Here is a 26217-nt window from a genome sequence, read left to right as displayed (position 1 = left end):
GGGCCTGGGGAAACAGCAATAAGATGAACCAAGAACACAGCATAAAACAACCAGCCATCTCTACAAGCCATTAAAATGCAGAGTAATCCAGACTAATCTTGGCAGGGGCATGTATTAAAATATTTGTGGGTGCCTTATAGTCTGAGCTGTCAATAGAGGCCACACCACCATGGGTAACCAAGCATAGCCAATAATCTTAAAACTGTCTTCAGTAGTTTCTTCAGTAGCTAAAATAAAGTTAAACATGGCATATGTGATTCCTCAAACATAAATTGCTAGAACAGATCATTATAAATTTAGCTATTACCCCAAACCTATCCGCGATTGGAACAATTTACCAACTGACACAATAGAATCCCAATCTCTACAAGTATTTTTAGATAAATTATAACTGACTCTTATCTATGTGATTTGTAATGTGTTTCCTTACCTGAACATATCAGTTTGTAACTGTGTTTTCAGTAATCATAATCATAATCATAATAGCTGCACTTAGTTATATCGGTATATCGTATCGGTATCATATCGGTTTGAAAATGATTAATCCGTATCGTATCGGTATCGGATCGGTTTAGTTTTCTTATATCGGTACACCTCTAATAACCATATGAATATTATCTGCACTTGTATGGATTTTATTAGTTAGATAAGCTACTAGTATACCAATAAAGATGCCTGCACACATCAATTAGCTCTCCGTCCAACTATTGTGATTTATGACAAAGCCATTCTAATAGAGCGGTCTTTTGTTTTTGAGCATTAAATAGTTGGTAATGAAATTTGAGTAATACTCTAATAGAGTACACATTTTTGAGGAATCTAATACGTAAAAATTTAGAATTTCCATTGGTAGATCTACACTTTTACTATTGAGTAGATTTTAGCTATTTGTAAAGTAGAAATTAAGTGAGGTGTGGTGAGCTGCTAGCCTTAGGTAACCAGTGTGGCATCAGAAGTGCTGCAAAGGACTTTAGAGTCAATAGGAGAATCATGCATGTACAAAGAATGAAGATTTTGACACTCTGTGCCCAGATGGTGAGAATTCTCAAATCCTTTACAGACTAACAGCATAGACAGACTAGCATCCAACCTTATCACATCACGGTGAGGAAGAGTTGGCTTTTCTTGTCTTAGATGGTATGGCAGCTTAAATTCAAAAGATTATGTTTCGTTTCTAAAAATTAAAGCAGGGAATCCAGCAAATCATTTACTTATTGCTAGCCTGAGTACTTTTTAACTACAATAACTCTAGATAAAGTCCGGCTAACTAGCAAGTTTTATCTGATCCTTTGTGTGGAGCATGAAATTTTAAAATAAATTTGCATCTCGTGAGATACTAAAAGCGATATTTCTGTTAAGACAACAATCGTCCCTCCGGTTTCATGGTGATCTAGCAATGGGATACCACGATAAACATCCTATAGTGGTAGGGGATTGATTTGTAAAAGTTAATTTTTCGGATTGCCTACCCTACCTATGTACACACCAAATTCATTGACAAGTTATTCCCATAAGTGTTTACCCTGCAGTCATGACAACAGTTTGATTTCTTTTACGTGAACAAGCATTCATAGCACCATGGATATTTATCAAATTCTTTACAAACTTAGCATGAATTTATCTTTATACGCTATTTACTTGTACCAAATTTCAAGGTAATTGAATCACACGTTTGCATTATTTACAACAATTTTTGCAAAGTATGCGAAAAGAATAATAATCTGGGCTCTTGTAGACCCCTTAAGAAGGGAGAGAAAGAAAAAAAACCGAATAACAAAATTGAAACTTTGGCTTCCCATATCTCACAAATGGCTGGAGTGAATTTAATTAAAGTTCCCTCAGTGTGTTGCCTACCCTATCTGGTGGACAGCTATAATGCGAAAATGGTGTGCTTTGGAGAAGGGACCATGGAGCTATGCAGGAATGAAAACCGCGTTTTCTTCTTCCTGTCAATACGCACATGGTTTGATGCACCAGCTTTCTTGACTGCATGACACACTACCCCTGTGTCTTGATATCAAACCCATAAAAATACACATTATTTTATCAAGGTGATAAACAATAATGTCAATCTGATATGGTAGCATAGACTTGATATTCCTTCCACTTCAGTTTCAATTGGTTATTGGTACGTAATGCTGACTGTGTGATTTTGTAGTATACTATAAGAGCAAACATGATAGTTTTGAACCAATCATCTGTATTAGTAGAGCGGCTAAGCAACAAATTTTGATGAAGTCGTTCATTTTGTGATAAAAGCACCAAATTTTCTGTGGAAGTTGAGTGAGGTATACTGAGATATGGTGCCACGTCAAAATCATTATATGGTTTGAAATGGTTATAAGCCCATTTCTAGCTGGTCAGGAAGCCATACAAGTGCATTCAATATCTTTGTTTTTGCTTAAATTACATGAATTTCTAATTTATGGGTGCAATTAGAAAATCTTTCAAAATGTGTTAAAATAACCTGTTCTCAAACACTTCTAATGGAGCCATAATTTCAGTGTTAAAAGTACAGGCACAATCCAATAGAAATAATAATATACTGCACATCAATGACTTCATATACTATGATCCTCCGTGCTTTTCACCATGGCAAGCTCGATGGCGGATCCAGGATGGGACATTTGGGGCAAATGCTCCCACACACACACCTTGTAGAGGAGCCAGCCATACTTCTGATTAAAATAGCCACTAAACTCTATGTCAGGCCAAAATCAGTTTATAAACTCATGAAAATATGCACATTTTATTAACACTTATTACAAATTCACCTGAAACCAAAGCGAACCAAAATTAAACTTGTCACCCAGCACCTTCATGCGTGCTAAGCGCCTCTAAAAATAATTATCGTGTTGCTGTTTTTCAAACAGCTTTTAAGACTTCACAACCATCTAAAAAGGCCAAAATGGCAAAAATCAACAGTGAGACACTACTAAGAGGTGATTATTTGCTGTTTCAAAAATACAGCACTGCTCCTGGAACTGCCCCTGAAGCTTGAGCACTTTTATGGTTTCCCCAAAACATTTTCTATTAATTTTACTTTTCAGGTTCTTTGAGCATGATATGATTGGTAATTTTAATGGCACCGTATCTAATATGAATTTTTTTTTTTTTTTACCCGGGCTTTTTGGACTGCCCTTGCCTACCACCCCCAGCACAAAGAAAGGCACATGCTGGACAACTGTAAAAGACAATAGAAAAACAGAGTAACGCAGCCAGCATGTTACTCTGACAAGCGGGACTCCACTTGCACTAAATCTATTGGTAGCGGAGCCCTAGTGTAAGCACCAATGGATGAACGCGCACCTCGAATGCACTGAATAGCCGAGCGGAGCAGAGAAAAACCAAGACAACACCGAAGCCAACCCAGGACTACAGAGTATTCATCACCCCCACTTAGCCGATAGGAGGGAAGCCAGACGCTTGTAGAAAACTGTGGCTTCGTGAGCCAACCTCCCTATTGCTGACATGACGATAGGTGTAAAAGAAGCATGCTCAACCTCACGAATTCTCTGACCATAAGCTCGACGCTTGATATTCTCATGCTTCTTAAAGGTAGAAGAAAGCGATGAAGTACAGTATCTAATATGAATTAGCATGCAAATGTTGTGCCAAGTTTAGTGCTTTTATCAAAAAGTGAACAATTTTTTTGCTTAGCCGCTCTACTATATTGTGATCTTACTACGACACAGCAGATGTACATAGCAATTGCAAACTTATATAAATAAAATGGTTAAACAACCATCTGATAGTATCTTTAGTTTGGTTATTGCGTGCATTTTGTATCATTGGCAGCTAACCAACTTACTGTGCCTTATAAGTTTTCAAGTTTGCCCTCCAGACTTTTCTTGGCAAGAGACTCAAGTGACTAGATTTGATGCTTTTGGATCAGAAAAGTTATGCACACAAATAGGAGATTAAATTTGACCAGGAGCTAAACCCTGCCACTCTCTAGCACAAGTGATACAACAGACTGTTGTATAGTTACTATACACTTGTAAAAAACCATTTAAAATGGTACGCATAGGCTGCTTATGTACTTCAAATTATCTGAAAGAACATCTATTACATGGTAGTGACTTGAGTAGCTGCCCAGAGTAGTGAGATACGTACTACGTACTTTCAAAATCTAAAAAAAAACTGTAGCATACGTGTATCAATGAATGCCAATTTTGGTAATATCAGCTCATAGTATATGTCTGTATGCGCATGCATGTATGTATGTGTGTGTGTGTGTGTGTGTGTGTGTGTGTGTGTGTGTGTGTGTGTGTGTGTGTGTGTGTATGCATGTATGTATGTATGTATGTATGCTCATGCTTGTATGTATGTATGTATGTATGCTCATGCTTGTATGTATGTATGTATGTATGTATGTATGCTCATGCTTGTAAAGGTACACATAGCTGCATATACATATTTCATTTATAAACTTAATGTTATACTGTAATGATTTTGTCTTCGTACACAGAGAGTGTCACATTTTTCAGAGAGTGATTCTGTCCCTAAAGCTGCAGCTGTTACAACATACATTAGTGATCATGAAATAGCTACCTGTAGTGATAAAGGTGCACCCTACTCTAAAGGTTCTAAGGTATATGTGTGCAAGTATGACTCAGCAGTATATTGTATCAAGACACACGGTAGTGTGTCGTGCGGCCCAAGAAGCCGGCGCGTAACACCCGTGAGTATATTGACAGGAAGAAAGAAAACGCAATTTTCGCACCTCCGTAGCTCTGTGCTTCCTTGATGAAACAAGACGATTTTTGCTGTGGACATGCCCCCCAACTGTAGCACTCCACATTCCAAATTTGAGCGAAATCGCTTCGCGCGTTTCCGAGATATGCGACTTCAAAAATTGGCTCAGTTTCTTCGTTTTTTTTTTCTTCTTATTTTTCTTTTTCTTGTCGCACACTTACAAAAACTGCTATAAAACTCGCACGCCATATCCGATTGCCTTGAAATTTGGCACACAGAAGGGGGATATAAAGGCGCATCTCTGCACCAACTTTGGCTGGAATACGATAAACAGGCAAAGAGTTATGAGCGATTATTCACGAAAATTAACACCAATATGTTGTCACGCCTACAGGGTAAACCGCGTATGGGAAGAAGCTGAAAATCGGTGGGTGAATAGGTTAACTATTGAACCTCAAACCTTTTGTGGTTTGAAAGAAATCGAGCTAAAAACCAGGAAGATACAACGAAAAAACCAACAGTGTGTAACAATTACGCAATCGAGATTAGCTAATAAAAACGACTGATTGCCACGCCTACCAGGTAAACCGCTTGGGGTAATGCTTTGAAAATCGCTGTACAGATGGAGTTATCATCTTAGAAAGGCTCTTCAATGGTGTAGAAGAATCAGACTTAAAACCACGGAGTTATAACACGAAATCCAACTTAGTGTAGCAAGTGCGAGATCGAGATACTCTAATAGAGCAGTCATCCTAATAGAGCAGTCATCCTAATAGAGCAGTCATCCTAATAGAGCAGTCACCCGAAGAAAATTCAAGAGATCAGCTAGAAACAAGTAACCTGTATAGAGATCAGCTACAAACAAGCCACCCTGTAGAGAGATCAGCCACCCTGTAGAGAGATCAGCCACAAACAATTCACCCTGTAGAGAGATCAGCTAGAAGAAGTTACCTTGTAGGGAATTCATGCAACTATAGAAAGAGATAATTCAGCTAGAAGAAATCACCTTGTAGAGTTCAGCTACAAAGAAACCACAATGTAGAGAGTTCAGATACAAAGAAACCACCATGTAGAGAATTCGTTTACAAACAAGTCACCCTATAGAAAGATCAGCTAGAAGAAGTTACCTCGTAGAGAGTTCAGTTACAAAGAAACCACCATGTAGAGAATTCATTTACAAACTAGTGACCCTGTAGAGACATCAGCTAGAAGAAGTTACCTTGTAAAGAGTTCAGCTACATAGAAACCATTCTGTAAAGAGCTCAGCTGCAAACAAATCACCTGTACAGAATTCAGCTACAAACAAATCACCCTGTAGAGAGATCAGCTAGAAGAAGTTACCTTGTTGATAGTTCAGCTACAAAGAAACCATCATGTAGAGAGTTCAGCTACAAACAAATCTCCCTGTAGAGAGATCAGCTAGAAGAAGTTACCTTGTAGAGAGTTCAGCTTCAAACAAATCACCCTGTAGAAAGATCAACTACAAACAAATCTCCCTGTAGAGAGATTAGCTAGAAGTTACCTTGTAGAGAGTTCAGCTACAAAGAAACCATCATGTAGAGAGTTCAGCTACAAACAAATCTCCCTGTAGAGAGATCAGCTAGAAGAAGTTACCTTGTAGAGAGTTCAGCTTCAAACAAATCACCCTGTAGAAAGATCAGCTAGAAGAGGTCACCTTGTAGAGAGTTCAGTTACAAAAAAACCACCATGTAGAGAGCTCAGCTACAAATTAGTGACCTTGTAGAGACTTCAGCTAGAAGAAGTTACCTTGTAGATAGTTCAGCTACAAAGAAACCATTCTTTAAAGAGCTCAACTGCAAACAAATCACCTGTAAAGAATTCAGCTACAAATAAATCACCCTGTAGAAAGATGAGCTAGAAAAAGTTACCTTGTAGAGAGTTCAGTTACAAAGAAACCACCATGTAGAGAATTCAGCTACAAACTAGTGACCCTGTAAAGACATCAGCTAGAAGAAGTTACCTTGAGAGAGTTCAGCTACAAAGAAACCATTATTTAAAGAGCTCAGCTGCAAACAAATCACCTATATAGAATTCAGCTACAAACAAATCACCATGTAGAGAGATCAGCTAGAAGAAGTTACCTTGTAGAGAGTTCAGCTACAAAGAAACCACCATGTAGAGAGTTCAGCTGCAAAGAAATCACCCTGTATAAAATTCTGCCACGAACAAATTGCCCTGTAGAAAGATCAGTTAGAAGAAGTTACCTTGTAGAGAGTTCAGCTACAAAGAAACCATTCTGTAAAGAGCTCAGCTGCGAACAAATCACCTGTACAGAATTCAGCTACAAACAAATCACCCTGTAGAGAGATCAACTAGAAGAAGTTACTTTGTAGAGAGTTCAGCTACAAAGAAACCACCATGTAGAGAGTTCAGCTGCAAACAAATCACCCTGTAGAAAATACAGCCACAAACAAATTGCCCTGTAGAAAGATCAGTTAGATGAAGTTACCTTTTAGAGAGTTCAGCTACAAAGAAACCACCCTGTAGAGAGATCAGCTAGAAGAAGTTACCTTGTAGATCGTTCAGCTACAAACAAATCACCCTGTAGAGAGATCAGCTAGAAGAAGTTACCTTGTAGAGAGTTCAGCTACAAAGAAACCACCATGTAGAGAGTTCAGCTGCAAAGAAATCACCCTGTAGAAAATTCTGCCACAAACAAATTGCCCTGTATAGAGAGATCAGTTAGAAGAAGTTACCTTTTAGAGAGTTCAGCTACAAAGAAACCATTCTGTAAAGAGCTCAGCTGCAAACAAATCACCTGTACAGAATTCAGCTACAAACAAATCACCCTGTAGAGAGATCAGCTAGAAGAAATTACCTTGTAGAGAGTGAAGCTACAAACAAATCACCCTATTGAAAAATCAGCTTGTAGAAGTCACCTTGTAGAAAGTTCAGTTACAAAGAAACCATTCTGTAAAGAGCTCAGCTGCAAACAAATCACCCTGTAGAGAGATCAGCTAGAAGAAGTTAACTTGTAGAGAGTTCAGCTACAAAGAAACCATCATTTAGAAAGTTCAGCTTCAAACAAATCACCTGTAGAGAGTTCAGCTACAAACAAATCTCCCTGTAGAGAGATCAGCTAGAAGAAGTTACCTTGTAGAGAGTGAAGCTACAAACAAATCACCCTATTGAAAAATCAGCTAGAAGAAGTCACCTTGTAGAAAGTTCAGTTACAAAGAAACCACCATGTAGAGAGTTCAGCTACAAACTAGCCACCTTGTAGAGACATCAGCTAGAAAAGTTACCTTGTAGAGAGTGAAGCTACAAAGAAACCATTCTGTAAAGAGCTCAGCTGCAAACAAATCACCTGTACAGAATTCAGCTACAAACAAATCACCCTGTAGAGAGATCAGCTAGAAGAAGTTAACTTGTAGAGAGTTCAGCTACAAAGAAACCATCATTTAGAAAGTTCAGCTTCAAACAAATCACCTGTAGAGAGTTCAGCTACAAACAAATCTCCCTGTAGAGAGATCAGCTAGAAGAAGTTACCTTGTAGAGAGTGAAGCTACAAACAAATCACCCTATTGAAAAATCAGCTAGAAGAAGTCACCTTGTAGAAAGTTCAGTTACAAAGAAACCACCATGTAGAGAGTTCAGCTACAAACTAGCCACCTTGTAGAGACATCAGCTAGAAAAGTTACCTTGTAGAGAGTTCAGCTACAAAGAAACTATTCTGTAAAGAGCTCAGCTGCAAACAAATCACCTGTACAGAATTCAGCTACAAACAAATCACCCTGTAGAGAGATCAGCTAGAAGAAATTACTTTGTAGAGAGTTCAGCTACAAAGAAACCACCATGTAGAGAGTTCAGCTGCAAAGAAATCACCCTGTATAAAATTCTGCCACAAACAAATTGCCCTGTAGAAAGATCAGTTAGAAGAAGTTACCTTTTAGAGAGTTCAGCTACAAAGAAACCATTCTGTAAAGAGCTCAGCTGCAAACAAATCACCTGTACAGAATTCAGCTAAAAACAAATCACCCTGTAGAGAGATCAGCTAGAAGAAATTACCTTGTAGATAGTTCAGCTACAAACAAATCACCCTTAGAAAGATCAGTTAGAAGAAGTTACTTTGTAGAGAGTTCAGCTACAAAGAAACCATTCTGTAAAGAGCTCAGCTGCAAACAAATCACCTGTACAGAATTCAGCTACAAACAAATCACCCTGTAGAGAGATCAGCTAGAAGAAATTACATTGTAGATAGTTCAGCTACAAACAAATCACCCTGTAGAAAGATCAGTTAGAAGAAGTTACTTTGTAGAGAGTTCAGCTACAAAGAAACCATTTTGTAAAGAGCTCAGCTGCAAACAAATCACCTGTACAGAATTCAGCTACGAACAAATCACCCTGTAGAGAGATCAGCTAGAAGAAGTTACCTTGTAGATAGTTCAGCTACAAACAAATCTCCCTGTAGAGAGATCAGCTAGAAGAAATTATCTTGTAGAGAGTTCAGCTACAAAGAAATCACCACTGCCCAAATTTCAAGGCAATAGCTCTTTCCATTCTGAAGTTATCAATTGTCAAAGTTGGCAAATTGGACGTGTGTGGAAGGCCCCTTTTCGCAAATCCGGTCCCATATGTATTATATATATAATTTGTACATTTACTGATAAAATATTTAAAGTACATCTACTTCATCTTTTCTTCTTCCTGTAGTAAAGAAAAAAAACATAGGTTAAAAAAGTCCCAAAGCTGGCCATAGGCTGGCTTTGGGGTATACAAATACAAAAAGAAATGAAATCTAATCCAAAACAGCCAAGCTGTAAAAAAAGTGTGCGGCCCTTGAAAAGGCTATGGTGAAAAAAGATGTGAAATCCAAGGTGGCGGCCAAGAAATGGCTGTGATGGTAGGTTAATGGTAAAAATTTTAATAACGACAATTCAGGTGAATTTTTGTGCCGCAAAATTCACCTGAATTGTCGTTATTAAAATTTTTACCATTAACCTACCATCACAGCCATTTCTTGGCCGCCACCTTGGATTTCACATCTTTTTTCACCATAGCCTTTTCAAGGGCCGCACACTTTTTTTACAGCTTGGCTGTTTTGGATTAGATTAGTTTTTAGCAGTAGTAATATCCATTCCCACTGATATTGTCAAAATTTCTGTATTGGCCACCACATGTGTTTTGTAAGCCACTCAAAGGATACAGCAGAATTTGAATTGTTCTATGCAATCTGTGCATGTCATGAATGTTGTTTAGTTTCAACCACAATGTATTCTGCTATAATTGATCAATCTATATACATCACCTTTAAAATTCAAGGCTTTAAAAAAGTTGAGAAATTGCATTTTCAGTGAATCAAGTTCAGTATTCAACTTGTTGAAGTCTTAAGTTAAATTTAATAGCTGTTACTTTATTTCTTTGAAGTGCTATATAGATGCATGAATAATTGTGACTAGCTATATAGGTATTGGGAAGTCAACAGATACGTGTATCATACAGTTTGGTACTGCTGTATAGTAGAGATCCCTCCCCTCCACACAAAATGATGCCCTCAAAATGGTGCACTAAAAATTACCATAGAAATGCTTTGCTTAACGAAAAGTACTTTTACAGAGGACTTTTAGCATTTCTAATGTCAAATCTGTTGTAAAATCTTACAAAATTCCAAATGTTGAATTAAAAAAAAAATTCTAATACCTAATTTTAGCTAGGTAGCTAGCCAGCCTGACCACAGTTACAGAGCTAGAGGCTAAATGATGTATATACAGCCGCCATTTTTACCTAACGTATGTCTGGCATGTGTCTTTTGGGATCCAACAATTAATTTTATATTATTTATGTTACGTAGTAACAATGCTGACCAGCCATAAACCATAATTGATATGTGGACTTGCAGGGAACCAAGCATATAGAAGATAGTTTATCCATGAATCTATACTAAATTTTGAAGCATTTTAATGTTCAAAATCTGTCAGTGGCTGAGGCTACGCTCCAGACCCCCGTGCTAATAACTCTTTGTCAGATTTGAAAAACCGTTTTGGAAAATCCTGGATACATCTCTGAGATGGGACTGTTGTCATTCTATTCACCATGAACTGGGGGCATTCATCAATTGTTTGGCCTAAGTACTCCCATGCTATTAAGCAAGAAGCATATAGAAATGGCGACAATAAAGCTATGTTTTACTGCAACGTAACCAAACACACACGTAACTCACGTTTGCTTCATAGTACAGAAACAAAACAAAGATATTCTTACTCTCCATGAAGAGGTGGATTCATTGGTATATTAGATATTTCAATTTGTGTCTTCCTTCACTGTTTACATAAAATTATTTATGTAGCATGAGTGTTTTTACCCAATGGCTTTTATCAAATTAGCTATTATGCAAACAAGTATTGTTTTTGCTCAGCAGATCACAATTATCAGTTATCTCTGTGTTAGACAATCATTTGTGATTTCTGCACAGTAAATATATAAATAAATACTATCATTGCTATATTGATAACTAAACAAACTAATTTAAAAATGAATTAGGGATCCAGCCTAGCAATAAAAAGCATTGAAAGTTGTGAAACAAGGGGGGTGAAGTGTGGTATTGCAACATAGCTCTGCAGGAAAATTCTTACTTTGGCATTAAACAAAATAACTGTGATAACATGCTAGCACAGAGCTATGTACACCTGTATGTTGTAACACCATCATCTCTCATACAATTTTGTTTCACTGCTTTTATTGCTAGACTGGATCCCTACTTTGTTTAATTTTTAAATAGACTATTTATTTATAACTCACCAACCTTGAAAACTACGCATGTGAAATTTTCATCGAAGATTGACCTGCAAGAGTTTCTATATCAAGACACACGGTAGTGTGTCGTGCGGCCCAAGAAGCCGGCGCGCAACCCTGTGAGTATATTGACAGGAAGAAAGAAAACGCAATTTTCGCACCTCCGTAGCTCTGTGCTGCCTTGATGAAACAAGACAAATTTTGCTGTGTAGATTCCCTCCACTATCAGCACTCCACATTCCAAATTTGAGCGAAATCGCTTCAGGCATTCCTGAGATATGCGACTTCAAAAATTGGCTTAGTTTCTTCGTTTTTTTTTTCTTATTATTTTTCTTCCTCTTTTCGCACACTTACAAAAACTGCTATAAAACGCGAACGCGTTATCCGATTGCCTTGAAATTTGGCACACAGAAGGGGGGTATAAAGGCGCATCTCGGTACCAACTTTGGCTGGAATACCATAAACAGGCAAAGAGTTATGAGCGATTATGCACGAAAAATAACACCAATATGTTGTCACGCCTACAGGGTAAACCGCGTATGGGAAGAAGCTGAAAATCGGTGGGTGAATAGGTTAACTATTGAACCTCAAACCTTTTGTGGTTTGAAAGAAATCGAGCTAAAAACCAGGAAGATACAGCGAAAAAATCAACAGTGTGTAACAATTACGCAATCGAGATTAGCTAATTTTTTATATTTTATTATTATTATTATTATTATTATGCTTGCCACGCCTACCAGATAAACCACTTGGGGTAATGCTTTGAAAATCGCTGTACAGATGGAGTTATCATCTTAGAAAGGCTCTTCAATGGTGTAGAAGAATCAGACTTAAAGCCACGGAGTTATTATAACACGAAATCTTGGTGTAGCAAGTGCGAGATCGAGATACTCTAATAGAGCAGTCATCCTAATAGAGCAGTCACCCTGAACAGAATTCAAGAGATCAGTTAGAAATAAGTAACCTGTATAGAGATCAGCTACAAACAAATCACCCTGTAGAGAGTTCAGCTACAAACAATTCACCCTGTTCAGACATCAGTTAGAAGAAATTTTCTTGTAGAGAGTTCAGTTACAAACAAATCACCCTGTTGAAAGATCAGCTAGAAGATGTCACCTTGTAGATAGTTCAGTTACAAAGAAACCACGATGTAGAGAATTCAGCTACAAACTAGTGACCCTGTAGATACATCAGCTAGAAGAAGTTACCTTGTAGAGAGTTCAGCTACAAAGAAACCATTCTGTAAAGAGCTCAGCTGCAAACAAATCACCTATACAGAATTCAGCTACAAACAAATCACCCTGTAGAGAGATCAGCTAGAAGAAGTTACCTTGTAGATAGTTCAGCTACAAACAATTCACCCTGTACAGAGCTCAGTTAAAAGAGGTTTCCTTGTAGAAAATTCAGCTACAAACAAATCACCCTGTAGAGAGATAAGTAAGAAGAAGTTACCTTGTAGATCGTTCAGCTACAAACAATTCACCCTGTAAAGAGATCAGCTAGAAGAAGTTACCTTGTAGAGAGTTCAGCTACAAAGAAACCATCATGTAGAGAATTCAGCTGCAAACAAATCATGTATAGAGAGTTCAGCTACAAACAAATCTCCCTGTAGAGAGATCAGCTAGAAGAAGTTTCCTTGTAGAGAGTTCTGCTACAAACAAATCACCCTGTAGAAAGATCAGCTAGAAGAAATCACCTTGTAGAGAGTTCAGCTTCAAAGAAACAATCATGTGAGAGTTCAGGTACAAACAAATTGTCCTGTAGAGAGATCAGCTAGAAGAAGTTACCTTGTAGAGAGTTCAGCTACAAAGAAACCATCATGTAGATAGTTCAGGTACAAACAAATCACCCTGTAGAAAGATCAGCTATAGAAGAAATCACCTTGTAGAGAGTTCAGCTACAAAGAAACCATCATGTAGAGAGTTCAGCTACAAACAAATCGGCCTGTAGAGAGATCAGCTAGAAGAAATACCTTGTAGAGAGTTCAGCTACAAAGAAACCATCATGTAGAGAGTTCAGCTGCAAACAAATCACCTGTAGAGAGTTAAGCTACAAACAAATCTCCCTGTAGAGAGATCAGCTAGAAGAAGTCACCTTGCAGGGAGTTCAGTTACAAAGAAATAAACCATGTAGAGAGTTCAGCTGCAAAAAAATCACCTGTAGAGAGTTCAGCTAGAAACAAGTCACCCTGTAGAGAGATCAGCTAGAAACAAGTCACCTTGTAGAGAGTTCAGCTAGAAGAAGTCACATTGTAGAGCTACAAAGAAACTACCATGTAGAGTTCAGCTGCAAACAAATCACCCTGTAGAGAACTCAGCTACAAACTAATCGCCCTGTAGAAAGATTAGCTAGAAGAAGTTACCTTATAGGGAGTTCAGCTATGAACAGATCACCCTGTAGAGAGTTCAGCTACAAACAAATCACCCTGTAGAGAGTTAAGTTACAAAGAAACCACCATGTAGAGAGTTCAGCTGCAAAAAAAATCAATCACTCTGTAGAAAGTTCAGCTAGAAGAAGTCACCTTGTAGAGAGTTAAGCTGCAAATAAATCACCCTGTAGAGAATTCAGCTACAAACAAATCACCCTGTAGAAAGATCAGCTAGAAGAAGTTACCTTGTAGAGAGTTCAGCTACAAAGAAACCACCATGTAGAGAGTTCAGCTGCAAACAAATCACCTGTAGAGAGTTCAGCTAGATACAAGTCACCCTTAGAGAGATCAGCTAAAAACAAGTCACCCTGTAGAGAGTTCAGCTAGAAGAAGTCACATTGTAGAGAGTTCAGCTACAAAGAAACTACCACGTAAAGAGTTCAGCTGCAAACAAATCATCCTGTAGAGAGTTCAGCTAGAAGAAGTCACCTTTTAGAGAATTCAGCTACAAAGCAACCACCATGTAAAGAGTTCAGCTGCAAAAAACTCAATCACCTTGTAGAAAGATCGGCTAGAAGAAGTTACCTTGTAGAGAGTTCAGCTACAAAGAAACCACCATGTAGAGAGTTCAGCTGCAAACAAATCACCTGTAGAGAGTTCAGCTAGAAACAAGTCACCCTGTAGAGAGTTCAGCTAGAAGAAGTCACATTGTAGAGAGTTCAGCTACAATGAAACTCCCATGTAGAGAGTTCAGCTACAATGAAACTCCCATGTAGAGAGTTCAGCTGCAAACAAATCACCCTGTAGAGAACTCAGCTACAAACAAATATGCAGTGTAAAAAGATCAGCTAGAAGAAGTTACCTTGTAGAGAGTTCAGCTACAACGAAACCACCATGTAGAGAGTTCAGCTACAAACAAATCACCTGTAGAGAGTTCAGCTAGAAACAAGTCACCCTGTAGAGAGATCAGCTAGAAACAAGTCACCCTTAGAGAGATCAGCTAAAAACAAGTCACCCTGTAGAGAGTTCAGCTAGAAGAAGTCACATTGTAGAGAGTTCAGCTACAAAGAAACTACCACGTAAAGAGTTCAGCTGCAAACAAATCATCCTGTAGAGAGTTCAGCTAGAAGAAGTCACCTTTTAGAGAGTTCAGCTACAAAGCAACCACCATGTAAAGAGTTCAGCTGCAAAAAACTCAATCACCTTGTAGAAAGATTGGCTAGAAGAAGTTACCTTGTAGAGAGTTCAGCTACAAAGAAACCACCATGTAGAGAGTTCAGCTGCAAACAAATCACCTGTAGAGAGTTCAGCTAGAAACAAGTCACCCTGTAGAGAGTTCAGCTAGAAGAAGTCACATTGTAGAGAGTTCAGCTACAATGAAACTCCCATGTAGAGAGTTCAGCTGCAAACAAATCACCCTGTAGAGAACTCAGCTACAAACAAATATGCAGTGTAAAAAGATCAGCTAGAAGAAGTTACCTTGTAGAGAGTTCAGCTACAACGAAACCACCATGTAGAGAGTTCAGCTACAAACAAATCACCTGTAGAGAGTTCAGCTAGAAACAAGTCACCCTGTAGAGAGATCAGCTAGAAACAAGTCACCTTGTAGAGAGTTCAGCTAGAAGAAGTCACATTGTAGAGAGTTCAGCTACAAAGAAACTACCATTTAGAGAGTTCAGCTGCAAACAAATCACCCAGTAGAAAGTTCAGCTATGAACAGATCACCCTGTTGAGAGTTCAGTTAGAAACAAGGAATCCTGTAGAGAGATCACCTAGAAGTATCGCCTTGTAGAGAGTTCAGCTACAAACAAATCACCTGTAGAGAGTTCAGCTACAAACAAATCACCCTGTAGAGAGTTCAGCTACAAAGAAACCATTCTGTAAAGAGCTCAGCTGCAAACAAATCACTTGTACAGAATTCAGCTACAAACAAATCACCCTGTAGAGAGATCAGCAAGAAGAAATTACCTTGTAGATAGTTCAGTTACAAACAAATCACCCTGTAGAAAGATCAGTTAGAAGAAGTTACCTTGGAGAAAGTTCAGCTACAAAGAAACCATTTTGTAAAGAGTACAGCTGCAAACAAATCACCTGTACAGAATTCAACTACGAACAAATCTCCCTGTAGAGAGATCAGCTAGAAGAAATTACCTTGTAGAGAGTTCAGCTACAAAGAAACCACCATGTAGAGAGTTCAGCTGCAAAGAAATCATCCTGTAGAAAATTCTGCCAGAAACAAATTGCCCTGTAGAAAGATCAGTTAGAAGAAGTTACCTTTTAGAGAGTTCAGCTACAAAGAAACCATTCTGTAAAGAGCTCAGCTGCAAACAAATCACCTATACAAAATTCAGCTACAAACACATCACCCTGTAGAGAGATCAGCTAGAAGAAGTTACCTTGTAGATCGTTCAGCTACAAACAATTCACCCTGTTGAGAGAGCAATTAGAAGAAGTCACCTTATAGAGTGTTCAGTTACAAAGAAACCACCATGGAGATTTCTGTATGTGACCGGATTTGCGAAAAGGGGTCTTCCACACACATCCAATTCCGTAAACGTTGGAGACCATAACTCAGTGTTCAAGTAACATATTAACCTGAAAATTTCACCATGTATTCAGCTATAGTGGTGCTCACCACTGCCCAAATATCAAGGCAATATCTCTTTCCAATCTGAAGTTATCAATTGTCAAAGTTGGCAAATTGGATGTGTGTGGAAGACCCCTTTTCGCAAATGCGGTCAAATATGTATTATACAGTATATATAATTTGTACATTTACTGATAAAATATTTAAAGTACATCTACTTCATCTTTTCTTCTTCCTGTAGTAAAGAAAAAAACTTAGGTTAAAAAAGTCCCAAAGCTGGTATACAAATACAAAAAGAAATGAAATCTAATCCAAAACAGCCAAGCTGTAAAAAAAGTGTGCGGCCCTCAGAAAGGCTATGGTGAAAAAAGATGTGAAATCCAAGGTGGCGGCCAAGAAATAGCTGTGATGGTAGGTTAATGGTAAAAATTTTAATAATGACAATTTAAGTAAATTTTGTGAAGCGGCACAAAAATTCACCTGAATTGTCTTTATTAAAATTTTTACCATTAACCTACCATCACAGCCATTTCTTGGCCGCCACCTTGGATTTCACATCTTTTTTCACCATAGCCTTTCTGAGGGCCGCACACTTTTTTTACAGCTTGGCTGTTTTGGATTAGATATATATATCAAGGGGGTGACACACAGGCACTCACTGTAGGTAGATCTGCGACCACGGTCAAAGTCTAAGTCAAAGGTCAAGGCCACCAAAATTGTGCCAATTCAATGGTCAAGGGTAAAAGCTTCCAACCCACAATCGAAAAGTGCTGAAATATTGTTGCTAAGTCACCAGTCAAAGGTCGAAAAAGGCTCTTAGTCACAGGTCAAAGCAAAATTTCGGCCAGTCAAGAATTTGACCACGGTCGCAGATCTACCTACAGTGCATACCTATGTGACGCCTCCTTGTATATGAAGACACATGGTAGTGTATGTGTCGTGTGGCCCAAGAAGCCGGTAGAGAGTTCAGCTACAAAGAACTAGTTCAACTCTCAACACCCATGAGTACATTGACAGGAAGAACGAAAACACAATTTTTGCACTTCCTTAGCTCTGTGCTGCCTTGATGAAACAAGACTATTTTTGCTGTGGACATGCCCGCCAACTTCAGTACCCTACATACCAAATGTGAGCGAAATTGCTTCAGGCGTTCCCAAGATATGTGACTTCAAAAATTGGCTTAGTTTCTTAGTTTTTTTCTTCTTATTTTTGTTCCTCTTTTCGCACTTACAAAAACTGCTATTAAACGTGAACGCTATATCTGATTACCTTGAAATTTGGTACACAGAAGGGAGGTATAACAGTGCATCTCAGTACCAGCTTTGGCTGGAATACGATAAACAGGCAAAGAGTTATTAACGATTATTCACGAAAAATAACACCAATATATTGTCACGCCTACAGGGTAAACCGCTTATGGGAAGAAGCTGAAAATCAGTGGGTGAATAGGTTAACTATTGAACCTCAAACCTTTTGTGGTTTGAAAGAAATTGAGGTAAAAATCAGGAAGATACAATGAAAAAACTAACAGTGTGTAACAATTATGCAATTGAGATTAGCTAATAAAAAACAACTACTTGTCACACCTACCAGAAAAACCGCTTGGGGTAATGCTTTGAAAATCGCTTTACAGATGGAGTAATCATCTTAGAAATGAATCAGACTTAAAGCCAAAGAGTTATAACACGAAATCAAACTTGGTGTAGCAAGTGCGAGATCGAGATACTCTAATAGAGCAGCCATCTTAATAGAGTAGTCACCCTGAAGAGAATTCAAGAGATCAGCTAGAAACAAGTAACCTGTATAGAGATCAGCTACAAACAAATCACCCTGTAGAGAGTTTAGTAACAAACAATTCACATAGTTCAGCTAGAAGAAGTCACCTTGTAGAGAGTTCAGCTATACCATGTAGAGAGTTCAGCTACAAACAAATCGCCCTGTAGAGAGGTCAGCTAGAAGAAGTTACCTTGTAGAGAGTTCAGCTACAATGAAACCATCATGTAGAGAGTTCAGCTGCAAACAAATCACCTGTAGAGAGTTCAGCTACAAACAAATCACCCTGTGGAAAGATCAGCTAGAAGAAATCATCTTGTAGAGAGTTCAGCTACAAACAATTCACCCTGTACAGAGATCAGCTAGAAGAAGTAACCTTGTAGAGAGTTCAGCTACAAACAAATCACCCTGTAGAAAGATCAGCTAGAAGAAGTCACCTGTAGAGAGTTCAGTTACAAAGAAACCACCATGTAGAGAGTTCAGCTGCAAACTAGTGACCCTGTAGAGACATCAGCTAGAAGAAGTTACCTTGAAGAGAGTTCAGCAACAAAGAAACCATCATGTAGAAAGTTCAACTACAAACAAGTGACCCTGTAGAGACATCAGCTAGAGGAAGTTACCATGTAGAGTGTTCAGTTACAAAGAAACCACCATGTAGATAATTCTGTAATAAATATATGTATTATATATATAATTTGCACATTTACTGATAAAATTATAAATATTTATAAAGTATTTAACGTCTGCTTTATCTTTTCTTCTTCCTGTGGTAAAGAAAAAAATATAGGTTAAAAAAGTCCCAAAGCCAGGTATACAAATGTAAAAAGAAGTGAAATCTAATCCAAAACAGCCAAGCTGTAAAAAAAGAGTGCGGCCCTCAAAAGGCTATGATGAAAAAAGATGGCACAAAATTCACCTGAATTGTCGTTATTAAAATTTTACCATTAACCTACCATCACAGCCATTTCTTGGCCGCCACCTAGGATTTCACATCTTTTTTCACCATAGCCTTTTTGAGGGCCGTACTCTTTTTTTACAGCTTGGCTGTTTTGGATTAGATATATAGTTTCTTCAAATGGTTGGTTCTGTAATGAACTATCACATTCAGACTATGGGTGGGAGTAGCAGGGAGGGCACCAATGAGGTTTCCAGTAGACAGTGATGACATAAGTCCATGATTATAAAGCTTGTTAGGGGCACCCTTGTGGGTTGTAATCTTACAAAAACAGGCACATTTCTTGCATTTACTGGCCTCTCATTATATGCTGTAACAATTGCCTATAGCCAGCCCCTAGCTTTTACAGAGCTTTATACACATCTGGAATCATTCTACAAAACATGGTTGCCTGTAGTAGACCGAGTTGAAGGCTGTTGGAAGCTGTTAATCTGCATATGTGGGTGTTGTCTTAAGATTGGCTTTGCACCCATAATGATCGATTGAATTTGTAATACCTAGTTAGAATTACAATTTAATGCATTTGTAATACTGCATATCTATATCTGCATTTTATTACATTTGAAGAGTGTAGAAGGAGCACCAGGTTTGGCAAGCCAGAAGTACCCATCTCCAAAGTTGCTTACTAAAGTGGAGAAAGGCTCCAGAAAGATTCCATCTTCACCTTCTATCAAATCACCATTTTCAAGACAATCCATGGCCAATAGCATGACTTTTGACCAAGCAAACACAAAAGATGGAGAACTTAGTCTCTCATGTGAGCCAGCCAGTGCACCACATGAACTTAAGGAAGGACAAAGAGTAGTTATATCACGATCTGGTGGCAGTGAATGTGGCACTGTGAAAGTTATAAATGTATCAATTGGTGGAAAGCCTGGCTTTGTTGGAATAGAGTTGGATTTTCCAAGTATGCAATCTGTATGGTGGTATGGCACTGTTGTTTTGATTTTTTCATTATAGGTGGAATCTCAGATGGGATATTGAGAGGCGTGCGTCATTTTAAAACGTTAGTTTTGATATGGCCATAATTTATATACATGCAAACTTTTGAAGGACAAGATTTGGTGTTTTATGGGTTAGCTATTCACAAAATTTTATCCTGATTCCTGATTAGCCATACAATACAGTGTAATTACTTTTCAGTGTATAGCATTAGCAGCAATTAAATTTGAGATACAGTGTAATTTACGCTAATAACCTTTCAGACAAGTGTAACTATAGCAGCTAAGGCTGTGAGGTTGTTAGATGTTGCTTCAGCCTGACAGTTAGGCCACTCAAATTGGCAATTATGCTTCTGGTCCACTGCCCACATCCTTTTTTGGAGAATGTGAAATTTCAGAAATACATGGGTAAAATTCCCGCATCAACTTTTTGAAAAACCTGGATTTAAGAAACAAATATTGGGCTGCAACAGGTATGCTAAATCTAACTATCTAAGTGTCATGATTTGTATTTTATCAGTGAAAACCTGCAAGAAATGGGCAGAGAACATAGTACAGATCGATATACTCTAATAGAACAGTCAGTAAATCATAAAAAATACTCTAATTGAGCAGTCACTTCATTAATGCTTTGTTACTGAATTCCGCCCGCCTGCACCTAAAACTGATTTCAAAGGACCAGAAACATAATTAACAATTGGAGTGGCCTTACCTTTTGGCATACTGCAGTATGTACAATTTGTGCATCACAAACTAATTTAGTTTTTCATCAACAGTTCCATGTGAATGTTGAGGTGTGGTAGTGTATCAGTTTACTTTGTGTTAAGCCAGAGGAGGGCTTCAAGGTTTCCATGGAAACCCCATTTGAAAAATTATTACACAACAATAGAATATTTTAATTGATTATTGTGGCGTGTGCCTCTAATAATCAATGTGCATGCTCAGCACTCCATAAATAGTCTCTGTATATATTTATTTTACAAATAATTTCACACTAAAATTGTTGCCAAATGCAGTCTCAGAGCATCTAAATTTCTAAATTTTCTTGGGGGGGAGGGGGGGGCTTGCCCCAGACCCCCCAGCACAAGCACACTCACCCATGTCAGTGTGTATGTCCACCTTTAAACTGGAAACCCCCTTTATAAATTCCTAGGTCCGCCACTGTTATCATGTAAAGGAGATTATCCATACACCACACCTCCAACAGTCACAGTAGTCAGATTGGCTGTAGGATAGCTTCAAATATTGTATAGGGCTGTGTAATAGGCAGAATGTAGTTGAAACTACATGAAACAGCTACATTTCTTTTTAGTAATGTAGCAATTACTGTAGGAATTCAGAAAGCTCTTTGAACACTGAATATGCATGGTGAAACAATAGATGGTGCCTGATAATAATGTTGTTCTAATTAGTTCTAGTTTTAGTACTGAATTTTTTAAGAACAGATTTAGTTAGTATTTTAGTTCTAGTATCCCCAGTTTGCAGGAGTTTAGTTAGTTTTTAGTTCTAGTTTACAGGTGTCACAGTTAGTATTTGTCCTATCTGCAGGAACTTTTAGTTAGTTTAGTTCTAGTACCCTCAGTGTACATGAATTTTATAAGTATACTTAATTACCCAGGAGTTGTATTTCATATTAAAAGCGACAAAGAGTAAATAAAATGAAGATTTTTATGACTTGTCTAGCTTGCGAACATTAGCAACTTCAATAATTGCGATAATTGGGTGTGGTCTTTGCCTTTTAGAATGCAATGTCAGGTTTGCTTCTGTCTGAAACATTTTTATTTGGTACTAGTGTTAAAACCAAAAGTTCAAGAAATTTTCCTTTTGTTGTAGTTTTTGAATCAAGGTTTTAATTTAGTAACACCTCACAATTTTTGATTTAGTTTTAGTATAAAATAGATTACTGTGCTAAAAGTAACCTAAGAACCAGAACAACACTAGTGCCGACCTTTGCTGTGAATAATGTATAGTGTTTAGCTAAGCCAACCAATAGGCACATACATTATTGTAATGTGTACTTCTTATATTGTAATTGTAATTTACCTTTTTCAGTAAACCAAAACATGCAGTGTTTGTTCCAGTGAAGAACATTATCAAGATAGTAGAATAAGAAATAAGATAATGCTAAACTGTATGTTTGTGTGCATATTTTCAAATTATTGGGATTTTCTCAGCTATAGGTTTTGCTGTAAAATCAAATTTTCTCTTGCAGCTTTTCAATCTATGTGACTATATTATGTATTATAAAGTTTGAGGAGTGAATTTTATGTGTATCACACAGTATAGTTCTAGACTCAAGCCTATTGGGCATAGCTATTTCATCTCCTTGTACTCTAGGCATGGTAGCCTGTGTAATGTAATAGTCTATATAAATTATACTATAGCTATAGGAAGTCAAAACGTACCATTATTTATTCATTTATTTATTATCACTTTTGCCAAAAAGACTGGGTTGGACAAAATAACAGGATTGTACAAAAACAAAATATACACCTTAATATGAGTACACAACAAAAAAATCCAAAAAGAAAACGGAGGGCTGAGCAGAATAAGGGTGACTTTTTAATCTGCAGAATGGCATGGGGTATGGTCTTCCACAAAAATAGGCTGTTGACAAAAAGAATAACGGAAAGAATTAATAGAGGAAGCAACAGGCCGAATAAATAAAGGATTTGACCTTGTAGGAACTTGAGACAACTGGAAATGTTTGCAAAAAGGTAATGAGTTCCTGTGGTGAACACTGTCATGAATATAACAAAATGCAGAAATAGCTATGACGTTGGATAGAAAGCCAGTTCAACTCCTGTAAGGCAGACATCAGAAGACTTGCTCCATCAATACAATGAAAGAATCCACCTGCTGTTAGAAGCCCAATGGGCAGCTCTTTGCTGTACTGATTCTAAAGCATTAATGTTTTTGGCAGTATGAGGATGCCAAACAGGACAGGCATACTTTAGCACAGGGCAGACAATGCATCTGTAAGCAGTAGATTTAATTGATGTAGAAGCATTGAACAAACAGTGACGAAAAAAGTTAAGCAATCTCGTAGCTTTGGCTGAAATGTATCTGCAATGTTCATTCCAATTGAGCCAACGAGAACACTGTAAGGTATCAAACAACAGAGATGGTGTGAAATAACACATGAATCTAGATGATATGAAGGTAAAATTGGGGAATGTTTGTTAGAAATCACAATGCTGTCTTGAGTGGATTTAGATCTTTTTAGCCCACCAAGCTATGTTTGATAGGTCAACTTAGCATCATCAGGAGAGAACACTTCCATATAGATAGCGACATCATCAGCCAAATAGTTTGACTTTGCTGTGAGATATATTGCTGGAAACTGATATCATTAACATAAAGTAAGAAGAGATGAGGACCCAGGACTGAACCCTGTGGCACACTTGAAGTAACTGGAAGCCAAGAAGAAAACTGACCAGTAGTTAGTATTGGCATAACTCTAGCATGCATTATAAAAATCACAGGCATAGATCTTGCAAAATCCCCTTTGAATTGCAATAAAATTTCTGCTCGTACAACTGATCAATCAAACATGGTAGCCAACTTGTTTCATTTGTTTGGTTAGCAATCCAAAAGTTTAATTTTATGGATGTAGCCTGATCTCTTAAAAGATACTACAGTGGTGTTCAACTAGACTGGCACCAGCAGGATCTGTCTTACTATGATTATGTATATATACCTGCCTTAATAACACTATTGTTGAAAGCCTATAATTTTATGGCATGACTGTTTTCATATTACAATGCATACAGGGCTACGTTGATTCAAGTGCACAGCAACATCTGTTTAAATTGGATGCATCATATTAAGAGTTAGCTTGTTAATGTGATGTGTATAAATACCCAAGTGCATGAAGTTTTCATAGATTGAGCGGCTAGATAAATTTCAAGAGCTCATTACCAGACTATATAATTGTTGTATTTGTAGGCTTTAATTTGCTCTGTTGCAGCAAAATTTATAGTGGGGGCTAACAAAAGCTATAATCTAACTGATTAACATGTGCACAGTACTAGTGTGCAAGCAACATGCTCTCTATAAGGGAAATCTTGGAACATGTCTCTACAGGAAGGGTTTGAAATTAGCCTTCAGATATTGAATCTGGTCTAAAGTTTAACTGAAATTGTAGCTAAGCATATACATTTTCAGTTTGAAAGAAAGTTATTGTGATAAAAATTAAGCTGTTAAGCTGTCATACTCATAGTCTCATACTGCAGCATTAAAATATTGATGCAAAAAGCCTATACCCGAGGCCAGCAATGTCTATTATGTCGCAACAGCGCAGTGCAATTGTGCTCATGATCAAAATGTCTTTTAACTATGGGGGGGGGGGGGGGGGGCAATAGGGTGCCTCTCTTTCACATCACTGATGGTGCTAAGTTATAATGTCAGAAGGGATAATAATATATATAGTCACACTTGTTTACACTATATAAAATTGGAGATATATGTCTGGAGGATCAGTCCACAGATGATGTACTGAAAGAATAATTTTTTCCATGATTTATTTTAGTTATATGATTAGAGGTATTCAACAGGTTTGGAGTTAAAACTTTTAGCCAGTTGTTTACAGGAATGGTCTTTCAAATTTTTATGGTTCAGCACATAAAAAGTGTAGAACTTTTACATTAAGCAATTGTATGGCAGAATGTTTGCATGGAACATTGGCAGCACATTCACATAACTATGTATGTATAAAGAGGTTAGATTTCAAATCACACTCTAGTTATCATTTCTTGAGCTATAGTTTCATGGAAATCATTTTGGATATTCTATTTGAGTAGTTGACTGTACTATTAGAATATATTTATTATAACTGTATACAGTGACCAACTCTCATTATGATACTTTTTTAGAAGAGATCATATATCTCTTCCCCTTGAGGCTTCCCATCTTTTCATTGCTTACAGTTGATATACAGTTGCAACTGTACCTTGCAGAAGTTAGCTGGCATAATTGCAAATTAAACTGTCATCTAACCAATGAGTTAGGTGTTGATGATTCCCACACCTGCAAGTGGGTGCTGGTCTGTCAACACTTTGAAGCAGTTGAGTTCATAGAAATGTGTCAGTTAGGTAAATAAGCTATGCATGTATACATAATGTGTGATGAGTTTATAGTTTCAATTTTCAGTAGTAAATACATGTACTATTTTAATTTTAATTTTTGTGTTATAGTTAAACCCCAGCATGACTAGGCTGGGGATATCCTTGTTATCAACCTGAGGCGAAGCCGAGGTGTTGATAGCTAGATATCCTATGAGTGCAGGTGGGGTTTAACTAACTTCTATCCCCACTTTGAAGTAGTCAAGTTCATAAACAATGTGTTAATAAGCATGTCAGTTGTGTATGGCTTAATTGTTTGCTGAATATGTAGTTTTTATAATGATATATAGTTTTATAGTGTAACCCTGCCCTATATCAGTTCATGATTACATCAGACCTCAACTTTGATATCACTGCTACAACTACATGTATCAGGGGTGGAGGAAGTAGTTGATATGAGGGGGGGCTAAGCTGACCCAGACTTATGGAAATGATCCACATTGTCTCAGGTTTGGTAAGGTGAGGCCAAAAAAACAACAAAATAACAGAAAGGTCACAGCCAGCTGGCACAATAGCTGCCCACCTCACCAGCTAGCTGATAAACTACATAAAATCCTTACATAAATATAGCTCGCTACACACTACCCTAAGACTGTGACTGCTTTATCGGAGTATCTCAATCTTTATCGTGGTTTTCAGCCCCACTCCAAGGATAATTCGGCATGATATCATTCTGAGGGGCAGCTTCAGCCCCATAGCCCCCCCCCCCCCCATGACATATATCACAAATTTAAATGAATGTTTTACAGCCAAATGTGCATGCATGCAAACAATTACAATGAGAGTATAAGCAACAGTTATAAATGTGTATGCTATGATAAGCAGTATTTCATGTGTATATGCACTGTAGGTGTAATAAGACTATGGCCACAACGATAACAGATCGGTGTCTTGCAAAATGTTACTCAAGTATAATGATGATTGATGCTCTTGCTGCAATTTGAATTTGCCACATGTAAAGAGTTTCCTACTACAGAATTTCTCCTTCAAACTAGATTTAAATGCCTGCACAACAACAG

General features: G+C 37.7%; 1 protein-coding gene across 2 annotated transcripts in view; it reads left to right on the top strand.

The window, feature by feature from the left end:
* The window catches only part of LOC136257907 (uncharacterized), a 36144-nt gene extending 13703 nt beyond the window's left edge, over positions 1 to 22441 (top strand). The window contains exons 5-8 of one of the 2 annotated variants that reach the window (XM_066051226.1): positions 4472 to 4594; positions 19702 to 20041; positions 20095 to 20140; positions 22128 to 22441. In XM_066051226.1, coding sequence (XP_065907298.1) covers positions 4472 to 4594; positions 19702 to 20041; positions 20095 to 20140; positions 22128 to 22185 — 567 coding nt within the window. In that variant the 3' untranslated portion in view covers positions 22186 to 22441. The remainder of the gene's footprint in view (positions 1 to 4471; positions 4595 to 19701; positions 20042 to 20094; positions 20141 to 22127) is intronic. The other variant, XM_066051225.1, reaches the window with a different exon arrangement.
* Positions 22442 to 26217: the final 3776 nt, after the last annotated feature.

Source organism: Dysidea avara, chromosome 6 (genome assembly GCF_963678975.1).
Source record: "Dysidea avara chromosome 6, odDysAvar1.4, whole genome shotgun sequence".
Taxonomy (NCBI): domain Eukaryota; kingdom Metazoa; phylum Porifera; class Demospongiae; order Dictyoceratida; family Dysideidae; genus Dysidea; species Dysidea avara.
Note: the sequence above shows the minus strand (reverse complement) of the source record. Positions and strands in the feature narration are given on the sequence as shown.